This window comes from Panthera onca, chromosome E1 (genome assembly GCF_046562875.1).
Source record: "Panthera onca isolate mPanOnc1 chromosome E1, mPanOnc1 haplotype 2, whole genome shotgun sequence".
NCBI lineage: Eukaryota > Metazoa > Chordata > Mammalia > Carnivora > Felidae > Panthera > Panthera onca.
Genome location: NC_138352.1, coordinates 17,228,958 through 17,244,457, shown reverse-complemented (window position 1 = coordinate 17,244,457; position 15,500 = coordinate 17,228,958). Strand labels below are relative to the sequence as shown.

The window sequence follows — 15,500 nt, the reverse complement described above, 5'->3', positions numbered from 1 at the left end:
GAAGCAGAGATGGGCGTGAGCGGACAGGCTGTGTTCAGGTGACCCTAGCCGTTGACGCGGACCTCGACTGCTGGACGTGTCTGTCCTCTGGACAGTACAACACATTCAGGAAGCTTCCGCCGCAAGCAGGCATCGCTGCTGTGCCCCACGGGGCCCCCCAGCTGCGGCTGAAGAAAGTAAGCAGGGGACAGTCCTGGGAAAGGGTGCAAACCCACACAAGTTTCTGTTCCTGGCAACAAGGGTGGTGTTTCCTGAAAAGAAGGAAAAGAAAAACCTTGCCACTTGCCACGAGTTTTTCTTTGGGTAAGTGACTCGACTTCACTGAGCCTCAGTTTTCCCATCAGAAAAACGGGACTGGCAAGGTCCACCTCGAAGAGCTGCCATGAGAATTAAGTGAGCTAAGGGGGATAAAGGTCTCAGAGCACACGAGGTGCCCACACATAAAGACATTATGGTTACTCCTCTGCATGAGAAGGGGTTGCCACAGGTATCTGGGGTTTGAATGGGGCAGAAGCAGGTCTGCAGTAACCGGGGCGCGGAATTCTGGCTCCAAACAAGCCTTGAGCTGTACAGAACCACTGACTCTCATCTCAACCTTATGAACGTAGTGATACCCCCATCCTCCTCACGCCCCCCCAACCCTGTCTCTATCCGTGCCCTTACCCAACCTGAGCTCAGCGATTACTCTGAAGAAGTCAGTGGGGCCATATTCCCCAACCACACCGAACACAAGCCCCTGGGTCCCACACGACAGCTGCACACACCTGGTGCGGTCCCTCGTCCCAAAGCGGGGCGTTGCCTCAAGAACAAACCCACAGGTGTGCCCTGCCCCCGCTTGCAAAGCGACGGGCCTTCCTGGCAAAGGATGCCGTGCCCTCTCTCATGGGGCAGGTACTAAAGGGTGGTGGCGAAAATCCTAAGCTCACGACAACGGAGAATAAAGGGACAGGACCCATTTCACTGCCAAAGATAGAACCAGCATGGCAGAGCACGGGGAGCTGTCCAGAGTTCTGACCGCTCTGGAGCTCAGCACTTTTCTCCCCCACTTCTGGCTGGGACACCTAGGCCAGCCTCATGGACTCGCCTATTTGATTTATTTAACAACGCTGATGAAATGTTTCCTCTGCACTGAGATGGTCATAATGCCTTACAAATACCAACTCACCCCACTCTCATCATGATACTGAAAAGGTACAACCCTCATCATCTGCATTTTATAGACGAGAGATCTGAAACGCGGAGTAGCTCAGTACCTTGCCCAAGGTCACCGGCGAGAGCCAGGACTGAAGCCCGGGTACGCTGTTTCAAGAGTCCTGCAATCCTGGTGGCCTGCCCTGGACGTCCCGGATCGGCCCCCCAGCCCCCCGCCCAGGATCCACACCTGCCCAGATGACTTCCCGAGCCCCATGTGCTCCATTCTGGCACACGTCTGCACGTCTAGGCAGTGCCGTGTTCCGGGCAGGCTCCTGGCTGGATTCCAGTCCAAACTCTGCCCCATGTCAGCCTGGGCCTTTGCACGTGCCCTCAACTCTTCCTGTCTTCTCATCTCTTCCTTGGGAGTAACAGCTCTGGTTCTGGAGCCCTTTCCAGCAGGCCATCATGAGGGTGAAGGAGAACACTGTGAATCTGTAAAATCTACGGGGGCCAAGGTGCCCACCCCCAGACACTGGCTTCTCTGCTCCCACCCCTAACGGAGAGACAGGGACAGGCTCAGGAACACGCCTGTGCTCTGCTCCCGGGATGGCTCCGTTACCCGGCGCCCACAGCGTCAGCAGCCCACTCGTCCCGGGGACAACCAGCCCCACCCCGGCTGTGTGCAACACAAGGGGCCCGGGCCCCAGAGACTCACCTGGGGCCACACGTTGGCCAGTCACTGGCCCAACCTCTGCCCCTGGCGGCCTGCACCTGTGTCTGCTACCTCCCTTCCAGGCGGAGGCTGTGTGCCCACAGGAAAAGCCCAGAGATGTGCCCCCTGTTCTCCAGGAGACCGGCCGCGGTCTGTAAAATCAGTGCTTTATCCTGTTCCCTTCGCTGGGAGGAACCGGGCATTGGAGCACGCAGCCGGGTCTCCGCAAGACCGAGGGCAGCTCTCCGCCCGGCCTCGCACCAGGAGGGGAGCAGGGTGTCCACCGGGCATGGGGACAGCAGAGCAGGGGACACGGGAGATGAGGCGGCAGGCGGAAACCTCCAACGTCCCGCCCGGGGAGGGCTCCGCTGGGCCCCTGGTTGGGCTCGGCTGCGACCTCGGGGACCAGGCCGCTTGTGCGGGTCCACGGCAACGAGCCGGCTCTTGTCTAGATGTTGGGAGAGGGGACCAAGAGAACGAGCGGAGGGAAGGGGCCTGGGCCTCAGCAGGGGGCGCCTCCTGCTCACTCACTCACCCCTCCGTGTTCCCTTATGCTAGAGGGGGGCGAGTCCTTCACTTTGAACAGCGACGCTGAGCAGAACGGTGATCAACAAACCACTCGTATTCACAAGTACAACTTGAGGCAGGCGTCTGGGTGGTTTAGTGGGTTAAGCGTCCGACTTCAGCTCAGGTCATGATCTCACAGTTTGTGGGTTCGGGCCCCGCGTTGGGCTCTGTGCTGACAGCTCGGAGCCTGGAGCCTGCTTTGGGTTCTATGTCTCCCTCTCTCTCTGCTCCTCCCCAGCGCTCACTCTCTCTCTCTCGCTCTCTCTCTCTCAAATAAACATCAAAACTAATAATAAAAAAAAATACAAATACAACTTGGTAGGTGCTGACAAACGGACACACCCCTGACACCATCTCCCGAGTTTCACCCCCTCCCTCCCCCTGCCCCCTCTCCCCTTCTCCCCTCCAGTTTCTGCTTTTCACTGTCTACCAGAGTCTGCTCCCTTGCCTTACTTACAGCTCGCCTGTCTCCCACCCCCACCGCTGACCGGTGGCTCCGGAAGCACGGGGACAGCGCCCATCTGCCACACCCCCGCTGTGAGAGGCAGCGTCCCCGAGGAGCAGATACTCACAGGTGAGTGGATTCTAGCCCCTGCTTGGCCTGACCTCGAGTAACCTTGGGTGACCCTGAGCAAGCCTCCCAACGCTCTGGCCTCAGTTTCCCAGCCCGGAGACGGTGGTGGTGGTGCTGAACTCCAAGACCTTGCGGGCCCCTCTGGGCCCCCCTGAGTCTTCCCTTGCTCTGCACCCCAGCCCTGGCAGACTGGGCCGTGGCCCCCAGATATCCTCTGACAGGAGGGAGGCACCTCTCCTGGGTCTGGGGACCTGGACCCCAACGCCCGCCCCGCAGTGCTCACCAGCCACGCGAGGCCCCGGGCCTCCCGCCGTGGCCCACGGAGCCGGCATCCTGCCCAGGGTGTCAGGGACCCAGACGGTCTCCTGCCCGAGTCCGGGACACTCACCGCCCAGACCTGGGGGCTGCGGACTGCCTGTTGGGCCTCGCCCAGCCCAGGGGACAGAGAAGGACAGCTTCACCTCTGACTGCCTGAGCCACGGAGACTCCAACGGCCTTGTCTCGGGGACAGCACAGAGCACACAGGGGGTGGGGAGGGCAACCGGGAGGAAGGGGGCCTCCGCAGCCTGTGGGGTGCGGGGCGGGGGCAGGACGTGCCCACAGCTGCTCAGGGGGCAAGCCGGTGAGCAGGCCCGCCCCCAGTGCCTCCTGCTGCCAGCCGTCCCGTCATCGGGGAAGCCGGCCCTGAGGAACTGCAAAATGTTTTAAATAAAAGCGTTCTAAGCATCAAAATATTGACGTCACTGCTGTCACATTGTGCGCTAGTTGCTATGGAGAAGCAGTCCCGGCAGCGCTCTGGCCAGACACCCCTGGGAGACAGCACACGGGTCCCACATGGGCCGGGTGTCGGTTGGCTTGGGGTCTGCCCAGCTGTGCCCTGTGCCCCCCTGAAAGGCACCTGAACTGGGCACTCCCCACTTCTGGAGGCACAGAGCTGACCCGGACACTAAGGCCCAGAGAAGGGCAATGGCGTGGCTGAGACCATGAGGCCACGTCCCCGGTGTCCTGCTGCAGGCCCAGATGTCTTCCCTGCACGCGGTCTGTTTCTGCTTCGAGACCCCATCTCGCTAGGCATTTTACAGCTGGCTGTCACGGGAGTGCGTCAGCCCCCCAGATACGGTGACTTCCCCGGTGGGGCCAAGCCGGCCAGGTGAGGACTGGGGCCCCTGGGTGGGGGAGGCAGCCAGGCGAGCGTGACCGTGGGGACCTTCTGTCCGCTGCCCACTGGCGCCCACGCCTGCCCTGCGTGTGCGCTCTCGCCCAGAGCCGGAAACGCACACCCGCTTTGGCGCGCCCGTCCCCACTCCCTGCTTCCTGTTCTTCGTCCCCTTGACCACGCCCCTGCTGTCCGCCGGCCCCCTTGTACCCATTGGACGGGCCGCCCGCCAAACCCCCCCCCGTGCCCCCTGGACGTGCCCCCCTCGCGCCCAGTGGACGTGACTCCCTCGCACCCACTGGACGGGCCGCCCGCCAACCCCCCCCCCCCGTGCCCCCTGGATGTGCTGCCCGCCGGCCTCCCTCGTACCGGTTGGACATGCCCCCTCTTACTCGCAAGACGTGCCCCCCTCTTACCCACCGGACGTGCCCCTCTCGCGCCCCCTGGACATGTCCCCCTCGCGCCCGCTGGACGTGACTCCCTCGCACCCACTGGATGTGTCGCCCGCCGGCCTCCCTCGTACCCGTTGGACACGCCCCCCCCTTACTCGCAGGACGTGCCCACCTCTTACCCGCTGGACACGCCCCTCTCGTGCCCCCTGGACATGCCCCCCTCGCGCCCGCTGGACGCGCCCCCCTCACACGCCCTGGATGTGCCCCCTCGCGCCCGCTGGAGGTGCCCCCCTTGCGCCCTCTGGATATGCTGCCCGCTGACCCCCCCGTGCCCCCTGGACGTGCCCCCCTCGCGCCCGCTGGACGTGACTCCCTCGCACCCACTGGACGGGCCGCCCGCCAACCCCTCCGTGCCCCCTGGACGTGCCCCCTCGCGCCCCCTGGATGTGCTGCCCGCCGGCCTCCCTCGTACCAGTTGGACACGCCCCCTCTTACTCGCAGGACGTGCCCCCCTCTTACCCACTGGACGTGCCCCTCTTGCGCCCCCTGGACATGCCCCCCTCGCGCCCGCTGGACATGACTCCCTCGCACCCACTGGACGTGACTCCCTCGCACCCACTGGATGTGTCACCCGCTGGCCTCCCTCGTACCCGTTGGACACGCCCCCCCCCCCTTACTCGCAGGACGTGCCCCCCTCTTACCCGCTGGACACGCCCCTCTCGTGCCCCCTGGACATGCCCCCCTCGTGCCCGCTGGACGTGCCATCTTCGCGCCTGCTGGAGGTGCCCCCCTCGCACCCGCTGGACGCGCCCCCCTCACGCGCCCTGGATGTGCCCCCTCGTGCCCGCTGGAGGTGCCCCCCTTGCGCCCTCTGGATATGCTGCCCGCTGACCCCCTCGTCCCCTCTGGATGTGCCCCCCTCATACCCGCTGGACATGTCCCTTTGTACCTGCTGGACGTGCCCCCCTCACGCTCCCCTGGACGTGCCCCTCTCGTGCCTGCTGGACATGCCGTCTTCGTGCCCGCTGGACATGCCTCCATCCCGCCCTCTGACACGCCGCCCGCCAGCCCCCTCGTGCCCCCAGGACGTGCCCCCCTGGTACCCACGGGAGGTCTGCAACAGTCCTGCTCACCGCCCCGCAACCCCTCTGCGACTGATCCTATGTGCCTGGCACAGGGTCTCAGACAGGCAGCCAGCCTCTCCTCTGCCCCTCGTGCCAGACCCCTGACCCCTGGTGCACGGGCCCCTGGGTCCCCGGAAGGGCCACCGTCCTGCTTGAGTGCCATCACACCGGCTGCCTCCTCCGTCAGAAGGCTCCTTCCCCTCGTGACTAGGGAGAGGGCACGACCAACCCCACTAAGTTAGGGACCCGCATCCACTCCCTGTTAACACCTGCTGACTTACGCAGGGGCATCACCCCCTTGGGAGGGTGACTTCCTCCGTGTCACTGCTGGGTTTTGCCTCTCCCGCTAAACCACCAGCATCAGGAGGGCAGCGCCCACGCCCAGAGGCCTCTACAGCTCAGCGAGCGCCTGGCACAGCCCCTGAGGTGGACCAAGGACACAGCCAGTGCCCCTGCCTCGGGGACTCAGAATCGGGCACACGTGAAGTGCGGGGCACAGCGTCCAAGAGGGAGAGACGCTAACCCCCACCAAGATCCCCTTCGTGAGGCTTCTAGAAAGCTCACCCAGCCAGTGGCGGGAAGATGGAGTTCACTCACCTCTGGCATCAAAGAATTCATCGTCTGAGCTCTCCACTGAGTCGCTGAGGACGTTTCGAAGGTGCCAGGGGGCACCGCCGCCCGGGGGAGGGCCACCTGTGGAAGAGAACATACCTGTTAGCCAGTCCTGAGACCCAGTCCCAGCTGAGCGGTAAAGCTGCACGAACGCCACCCCCCCACTGCCCCGTGCTCAGCACCCCGCCCCCGCCCCCTGCGGGGGCTCAGCACCTCTCCCCACCCCCCACCCACCCCCTGCTGGGGCTCAGCACCTCCCCCCACCCCCCACCCACCCCCTGCTGGGGCTCAGCAGCTCCCCCCACCCCCTGCGGGGGCTCAACAGCTCCCCCCACACCCCCACCCACCCCCTGCGGGGGCTCAGCACCTCCCCCCAGCCCCCACCCACCCCCTGCGGGGGCTCAGCACCTCCCCCCACCCCCTACCCACCCCCTGCTGGGGCTCAGCACCTCCCCCCACCCCCCACCCACCCCCTGCTGGGGCTCAGCAGCTCCCCCCACACCCCCACCCACCCCCTGCGGGGGCTCAGCACCTCCCCCCAGCCCCCACCCACCCCCTGCGGGGGCTCAGCACCTCCCCCCACCCCCCACCCACCCCCTGCTGGGGCTCAGCAGCTCCCCCCACCCCCTGCGGGGGCTCAACAGCTCCCCCCACACCCCCACCCACCCCCTGCGGGGGCTCAGCACCTCCCCCCAGCCCCCACCCACCCCCTGCGGGGGCTCAGCACCTCCCCCCACCCCCTACCCACCCCCTGCGGGGGCTCAGCACCTCCCCCCACCCCCCACCCACCCCCTGCTGGGGCTCAGCAGCTCCCCCCACCCCCTGCGGGGGCTCAACAGCTCCCCCCACACCCCCACCCACCCCCTGCGGGGGCTCAGCACCTCCCCCCAGCCCCCACCCACCCCCTGCGGGGGCTCAGCACCTCCCCCCACCCCCCCACCCCCCACCCCTCCCCCACCCCCCCGCAGCGGTCCAGACAGTGCTCCACGTGTGCCAGAACGCACGGCGTGACGTGCAGGGTGAGCGCTGGACCTCGCACTCACACACCGGCGGGAAGGGGCCCTGGTCACGGTGGCCGCTCAGAGGCACCACCGCCTTACAACGCCACCCTCTGCCAACGGGGCGTCAAGGTCGGCGGAACAGGGGAGAAGGGCCCAGAAAATCACGCCGGTCGCATGCACTTCCTCGCGCAGGGCGACGTGCTCCCGCGTGCGTCTCTGTCCGGGGCCGGTCAGGTGGCCCAGCCCGGGGAGGGCAGGAGGGTGCAGGAGCGGGGCAGCCGATACCCGGGCAGCATGTTCCGGCCAGGACCTCGGCCTCCATCGCAGACGCACGGCCTGAGCCCCAGCCCCGCGCCGACCCCGCGGCTTGCAACCTGCGTGGCGGTCCTTCCACACCGCAGTCTCAGTTTCCCCACCTCTAAAGAACCGACCACCATCAGTCCGGAGCTCGAAGGATCAGAAGAGATGTACACTCAGAGTCTGCGTCTCAGGCCCAGTATTTATGATGACTAACGTCCACAGAAGCCAGGGGCGGGAGGGGGGCCGAGGGGTCCCCGGGACGGTCAGGGGAAGGGCCCACCCGGACCCGGAAAACCCCCCGCCCCACCTCCACAGGCACCTGGGTCCTCACCGTGGACCAGCGGGTGCCCAGCACATCCTCCCCATGCCGCCCCCCTCCCCGCCCCCCCAGGCACACGAAACCCTGGGCATTGCCCAGGGGATTGAGATCTAGCTGCCAAAACTGAAACCAGAAAAGCGTCAGGACAAAACTGACCCGGTAATTTTCCTGAGGAAGCAGTCAGGAGTGCACGGTTAACCCTCGCGTTCTGGCAGCTCCGGGGCCTGGGAAGAAATCCCAGAGCCCGGGCGCAGGGACGGGGCGTGCGCGCACACACGGCCATAAAGGGACTTCTTCTTGGCGGCCGCGAGGACGCAGTCGCTCCTGGTGTGTGCGCGGGGAAGGCTGCCCGCGGGGTGTGGCTGGGAGAGGAGGGGGAGGCAGGTGGGTCCTGGAACAGCGTGTGCCGTGGGCCCCACGTCCTGAAAAACGGTCCCGCGTCTGAGGGGGATGCGGGCGGCGTGTTGGTCAAGAGCTCAGGTCGGGGGAGGAAGGGGCCAGGGGTCAAGCCGTGAGATGACAGGGGGCCCCCCACCCTCCGTGCCTCAGACGGCAGGGGAGGGTGGGAGCCTGTCGGAAAACGCAGGCAAATTCAACACAGCGCCCGTTAGCGCAGGGCCTGGGGCACGGCCAGCGTCCACGTCAGCCGTCATCGCACGTACACGCGGAGGCAGGGCCGTGGCGGGAAGGGCGTGCCCCAAATGCCGGCCGGACACTATCCCCCCAGAGCAGAACCTGACGGGGGGAGGCCGGGAGGACGCAGTGTTCACACGAAACACGTAATTTCACGGGACTGTGAATTTTATAAACCATCCTACCTTATCGGTTCTAAGGTGAGCATTGTTTCACACATTCCAACATCTCCAAAACCGGAGTGCATGTCGCTTTTAAAAAAATTTCTTTTAATGTTTATTTATTTCTGGGAAAGAGAGACAGCACGAGCAGGGGAGGGGCAGAGAGCGAGGGGGACACAGAATCGGAAGCAGGCTCCAGGCTCCGAGCTGTCAGCACAGAGCCCGACGCAGGGCTCGAACCCACGAACTGTGAGATCACCACCTGAGCTGAAGTCAGGGGCTTAACTGAGCCACCCAGGGGCCCCAGTCATATGCAGAGTTTTTACTGTGGGGGGGTCAGCGCCCCCAGCCCCTGACTGCGGGGGGATCAGCGCCCCCAGCCCCTGAGTATGGGGGGGTCAGCGCCCCCAGCCCCCACATAGTTCCAGGGTTTATAAAATAATAGTGCATCGTAGCTACTGATCACATCTTGGATTCTGTGGCAAACGGTAAAACCACCAGGCACACAGGGTACGTCTTTCCCGGGGCTTCGGCCCTGGCCACCAGGCACACAAGCCTTGTGTCGGAGAGACCCGCATTCCTGTAGCAGCAATGCCCCTGCCTCGGTTCCCCCATCTGTGTGAGGGGAGAAACCTGACGGAGACTATCCGTTTTCAGTTCTGACTCACGTTGGAGGCGCCCGTCGGGGACACACGGCTGGGGCCAATGAGCAAGTGAGAGGTGGGCGCTCTCCCCGGCCATGGCTCCCATGCCCCCTGTGCCCAGTCCCTGCTCTCCTCGCCCCGCCCCACCCCTGCAGGATGCTGGCACTGTTCCCCGCCCGGGGCCCAGATCCCAGCACATAAACTGTTCCTGAAGGGCGAGGCCGGCCCAGGGACACCGCTTCCTGCCTGTCCCTCCTGCCCCACCCCCCACAAACTCCCAAACACACACCCAGCCTGGGCGCCAGGCGAGAAGCCCTTTCTGAAGCCCGGAAGCCACCTCCGGGTGTCAAGCTGGGTCTGGCCCCCACTCCCCACGGGGACCCTCGAAGCTTTCGATTCTTACCCACCAGGCGGGCGTTGTGGCACGGTGGTTGGCAATCTCCCGCTCACGCGCCCTGGATTTCCCGCAGGGGATGCACCAAAACTGAGTACTTCCGATGAGGGGAGGGACTGTGTCCCTGACGTAGGTGGAGGATGTCCAGCCGGTGCCGTGAGACGGGGCAAGAAACAAAACTGCCTCTGTTCTCAGATGGCCTCATTGTCTACACAGAAAACAAAGGCTCAGGGCGCCTGGGGGCTCTGACCGTTAAGTGACTCTTGGCTTCAGCTCAGATCTCACCGTTCTGGGGTTCGAGCTCCGTGCTAACAGTGTGGAGCCCACCTGGGATCCTCTCTCTCTCCCTTACTCTCTGCCCCTCCCCTGCTCGCTTTCTCAAAATAAACCTCTTTTTTAGAAAAAAGCTCTATGGGGTCCCCCGGGGGGCTCAGTCCGTTAAGCGTCCGACTTCGGCTCAGGTCATGATCTCGCGGTTCGTGGGTTCGAGCCCCGCGTCGGGCTCTGCGCTGACAGCTCGGAGCCTGGAGCCCGTTTCGGATTCTGTGTCTCCCTCTCTCTCTGCCCCTCCCCTGTCCGTGCTCTGTCTCTCTCTCAAAAATAAATACGCATCCAAAAAAAATTTTTTAAACGTTGTAAAAATAAAAAAGTTCTACAAAATCCACAAACCAAAACACGCTATGAGAACAAATAGTTCAATACAGCAAGATCGCTGCATATAAGGTCAATATACAAGAGTCAACTGCACTCTCTATATTATCAACGAAGGATGAGAATTTGAAGTTAAATAAACAATACCACTTACAATATCACCAAAAAAAATAGTAAAACCACAAAAAGAAGTGCCTGTAGGTATAAATCAAACGGATATGGAAATTTCGGTGATACCAAGAGTACGATGATATAAACTTCTGCTGAATTTACCTTAATTTTATATGGTTTCTCCATCAACAGACACTAAAGGTCTAAAACCCACCACACATGCCATATTAACATGCCAACATCCCTTGTGGTCCAAATCCATCCTGTTCCCAAGAAGCGAGCACCTGGGGGTCAGGACAGTCATACTGGCCCCAAGATTCGGTCCCTGAGTTGGGGGGGGCGGCGCATGGGCTGCAAGTGTGTAAGCAGTGATGGGCTCATCTGAAGCTTTACCCGAGTCTCCCTGGTTCTTGAGCTTGAATAGCGAGGGTTCAGGTTTGGGAGAAGTTCCCAACATGGTGGCCCTCGCACCTGTTCGGGGACACTCCATCCAAGAAAAAAGGCAAGGACGTTTCTGCTAGCCCTCCACACACACACACACACACACACACACACACACACACGCGCGCGCGCGCGCTCCACAGCCTGAGGAAAGAGAAAGCCTCCAGAATTTGTCACTCACACGCCACCCCCACTACGTCCCTTTGGGCCACCATCACCCTAGGTTGCTGCCATGCCGACGACGTGTGTGACGGGCTGGGCTTCGTGGGGGCCCCGGCAGGAGGGCCCGGCTTCGGGGAAGCTGGGCTGGCTCCGCTGGGAGAGCCGTTCTCCCCGCTGCAGGTGGGCCGAGACGGAGGGGGCTCGGTGTCAGAGAGGGCTGCCCGGACCACAGGCACCGCGCTGGGGGCTGGGGACACCGCGGCGAGTAGGCGGCAGAGAAGGTGGGGACCGCACGGAGCTCACCTTCTGCGGGGGCGCGGGGGACGCAGAGCTGGGTCGGGTGACTGACAAAGATGATTTTCGCAGCAGAAAGTCACGTGGAGAAAATAGGACCCTGCCTCCCACCTCTGCCCCCTTCCCCGAGCAGCTGACGGTGGCAACATGGCCTGAAGAACAGGCCAGCACGGAGGGAGTTGTGGACACTGAACTCTCGTGTGCCTCTCCTTTCGAATAGACCCTCACCTGCCGGTTGACTCTCCTCTGTGGCCAAAGTCTTTACCCGAATTTCTGTTCAAAGGCACATTTTCCTTGTTTACGGTTTATTCTTGCCTTCAAAACGCATCCCTGCAGTGTTGGTTTTTTTTTTTAATGTTTACTTATTTTTCAGAGAGAGAGAGAGTATGATCAGGGAAGGGGCAGAGGTGGGGGTGGGGGCAGAATCCGAAGCAGGCTCCAGGCTTCTGAGCTGTCAGCACAGAGCCCGACGCGGGGCTTGAACTCACGAACTGCAAGATCACGAACCTGAGTTGAAGTTGGACACTTAACCGACTGAGCCACCCAGGCGCCCCTTTTTTAAAAAAAATTTTTTTTACCGTTTATTAATGCATTGGTTCTTAAATACAGTAATTTTGTGGCAAGGTCTGTGCGGACAGCTCAGAACCCGGAGCCTGCTTCGGGTTCTACGTCTCCATCTCTCTGCCCCCCCTCCACTCACACTCTCTTTCTCTCTCTCTCTCTCAAAAATGTTTTGAAACATATGGTAAGTTTGCTTGGACACCTGCAAATCCCTCCTCTCAGGCAGGGGCCACCGCAAACAATGTCTGGAAAGGGTGGGGTGGGGTGTCAGCTGTCCACGCACCCAGACACGAGAACCCGCGAAGGCGGGCAGCGCCAAGCAGCAGCCGTGACTGGCTTCCACGCAGATCTTTCAACGAGGTCCTATGTGACAAAGGGAGGCAGTGATGGGCGGGTGACTTGGGGGGGTGTGAGAGGAAGGCCTTTCTGACAGCGTGTCCATCGTGAGAAAGGGCCAGACACACCAAGTGCGTGTGCACGTGTGTATGCACACATGCTCCTACACACACACGTGTGGGGTACACGGACGGAGCGCATGCGTGCGAACACTCTTCCAGCTGGGCACGTCTGAGGGGCGGGAAGAAGCCGCGTGGCTGGAGCTGGATGGAGGGGAGACAGGTGCAAAGGGGGAGGGGGCCGGGCCGGGTGGGACACTGCCCGCTGCGGACGGGCTCCCGACCCAGACTCTTATCACCCACACACTCGGGAAGAGGGGGACCCCGATGCCAAGAGGACCAGGGAGTCTCCCAAGCATGGGGTGGGGCCCACAGATCAGGTGCACTGAGGGCCACACCGTTAGCGTCTGGGCTCCGTGACCCCAGAGCTTGGAGGGTAAAGTGTCCTTGAGCTGGTCCCCACGCTGCCTCTCTCTGCGTGCAGTGTCCAGCACAGGGTCCCGGGGAGGGGAGCTCCGAGAAATGTTGGGCAAATGGATAAAGTGACGTGGAGTCATAGAATGTGCCAGATACCCCGCTCACCTAGAGGAACCCTAACCAGCCCCCGGAGGGCACCGTGCGTCCCCCACTTACCTAGAGGAACCCTAACCAGCCCCCGGAGGGCACCGTGCGTCCCCCGCTTACCTAGAGGAACCCTAACCAGCCCCCGGAGGGCACCGTGCGTCCCCCGCTTACCTAGAGGAACCCTAACCAGCCCCCGGAGCGCACCGTGCATCCCCCGCTTACCTAGAGGAACCCTAACCAGCCCCCCGAGAACACTGTGCGTTCCCCGTGTACCTAGAGGAACCCTAACCAGCCCCCGGAGGGCACCGTGCGTCCCCCGCTTACCTAGAGGAACCCTAACCAGCCCCCGGAGGGCACCGTGCGTCCCCCGCTTACCTAGAGGAACCCTAACCAGCCCCCGGAGGGCACCGTGCGTCCCCCGCTTACCTAGAGGAACCCTAACCAGCCCCCGGAGCGCACCGTGCATCCCCCGCTTACCTAGAGGAACCCTAACCAGCCCCCCGAGAACACTGTGCGTTCCCCGTGTACCTAGAGGAACCCTAACCAGCCCCCGGAGGGCACCGTGCGTCCCCCGCTTACCTAGAGGAACCCTAACCAGCCCCCGGAGGGCACCGTGCGTCCCCCGCTTACCTAGAGGAACCCTAACCAGCCCCCCGAGAACACTGTGCGTTCCCCGTGTACCTAGAGGAACCCTAACCAGCCCCCGGAGGGCACCGTGCGTCCCCCGCTTACCTAGAGGAACCCTAACCAGCCCCCCGAGAACACTGTGCGTCCCCCATGTACCTAGAGGAACCCTAACCAGCCCCCGGAGCACACCGTGCATCCCCCGCTTACCTAGAGGAACCCTAACCAGCCCCCCGAGAACACTGTGCGTTCCCCGTGTACCTAGAGGAACCCTAACCAGCCCCCGGAGGGCACCGTGCGTCCCCCGCTTACCTAGAGGAACCCTAACCAGCCCCCGGAGGGCACCGTGCGTCCCCCGCTTACCTAGAGGAACCCTAACCAGCCCCCCGAGAACACTGTGCGTCCCCCGTGTACCTAGAGGAACCCTAACCAGCCCCTGGAGCGCACCGTGTGTCCCCCGCTTACCTAGAGGAACCCTAACCAGCCCCCCGAGAACACCGTGCGTCCCCCGCTTACCTAGAGGAACCCTAACCAGCCCCCCGGAGGGCACTGTGCATCCCTGTCCTGCACCTGTTCGCTCCAGGTCACAAAGCTGGTAAGTGACGGAGGCGAGGCCCGACCAGACGCCAGACCCGTCCGGCCTGCCCACCGGGTCTGCGGGTCAGCGTCCGGGTATCCCCAGGCCCACGTGGACATCGGAAGGTGCACCTGCTTTCCTTGGAGAGCGCCGTCCTCCCAAAGCCCCTCCCCCTCCCCGAGCCGGTCCTGAAGACACACAGACTCACACGCGCTCCCACATCACCCCCTCCCCGTCCTTGTCCCTCAGGCACACCTGCCAGCTCGCAGCCGTGGGTGAAAACATCGCAGAAAGGCCAGCGTGTGGCCGCGCAGCAGCACAAACCTGGGCTCCTCACTACCACTTACGTGTCCGCGGCAGAAGCGCGGGAAGCTGGCGGGCCTCACCTTTGTCATCTGTGAGATGGGTAGGTGCTACCTCACTGTCGGGAGACTCCGCGCACACGGCCCGCGGCATCCGGGCACTTGGGGGACGCTGAGCCCCTCAGGAGCCGGACCGAGGTTTAGACGGGCGCGGGGGCTTCCGGGGCGCCCCTCCCAGGGCCACAGACCCCTCTGCTCCTCCAAGGCCCAACGGACGCCCCCCCAGCACACCCCGCACGCTCTCCTCTGGCCCCTCTCCCCCACCACACTGACTTAAAGGTCTAAATCAGGCCAGGAGGGAAAAGGGAAAACCCTTCCCCAGCCTGAGGGCAAGAGCCCACCAGAAGGAGACCCCGCCCTGCGCCCAGAAGCCCAGCCGGAGGGCAAAGCCCTGTAAAGCCAGGGACGCGGGCTTGGCCCCCGTCTTCTAGGGCCAGATGGGGGCCAGACGGTGCCCGGAGGAAGCAGTTGGGGAGAGAGCAGTCCCTCCCCCTGGGATGCAGCCTGAGGACCCAGCACCCAGTGGAGCCCCCTAGGCCAGCCTGGCCCCAGCACTAAACGTCAACACTGCGCCCCACAGGTGTGGACACAGGTCCCCAGGCAGAGGGCCTGCAGGCTGGAGAGCCTGGAGGCCTTCCCGGGGAGGGAAGCTGAGCCTTAAAGAGAGGGTGGGCAGGCTGGGAGGAAGGAAAGACATGGGTCAAAGCCATCAGGCCATTTCTACAAGAAGCTGGATCTAGAACCTTCTCCAAAATGGGAAGTCTGGCTGGAAGGAGCAAGGAGGGGACCCAGGGGTCTGCCGTGACAGCCACACTCCGCAGGTGTTCAGGTAACACCTGCCAAGTCCCAGACCTCCAGGGACCCTCAAGCGCCCCCGAGAGGCTGGGGGGGGGGGGGGGCGGCCGGCACTGCACCTGCCCTCCCCAGCCCTGCCTGAGGCCAAGGAGACACAGGCTGCGTCCCAACAACTCGTGCCTCAGGGGACAGGGGTTGAGAGAGAAAAGTGCTCTGCTGTGGCTCACGTAGGCCCCTGTC

General features: G+C 63.3%; 1 protein-coding gene across 5 annotated transcripts in view; it reads right to left on the bottom strand.

Annotated features, from left to right (window-relative positions):
- PITPNM3 (PITPNM family member 3) overlaps nucleotides 1–15,500 on the bottom strand; it is a 74,623-nt gene that overhangs the window by 49,515 nt on the left and 9,608 nt on the right. For all 5 annotated transcript variants that reach the window (XM_078437922.2, XM_078437924.2, XM_078437926.2 and 2 more), the window contains exon 2: nucleotides 6,257–6,352. In XM_078437922.2, coding sequence (XP_078294048.1) covers nucleotides 6,257–6,352 — 96 coding nt within the window. The remainder of the gene's footprint in view (nucleotides 1–6,256; nucleotides 6,353–15,500) is intronic.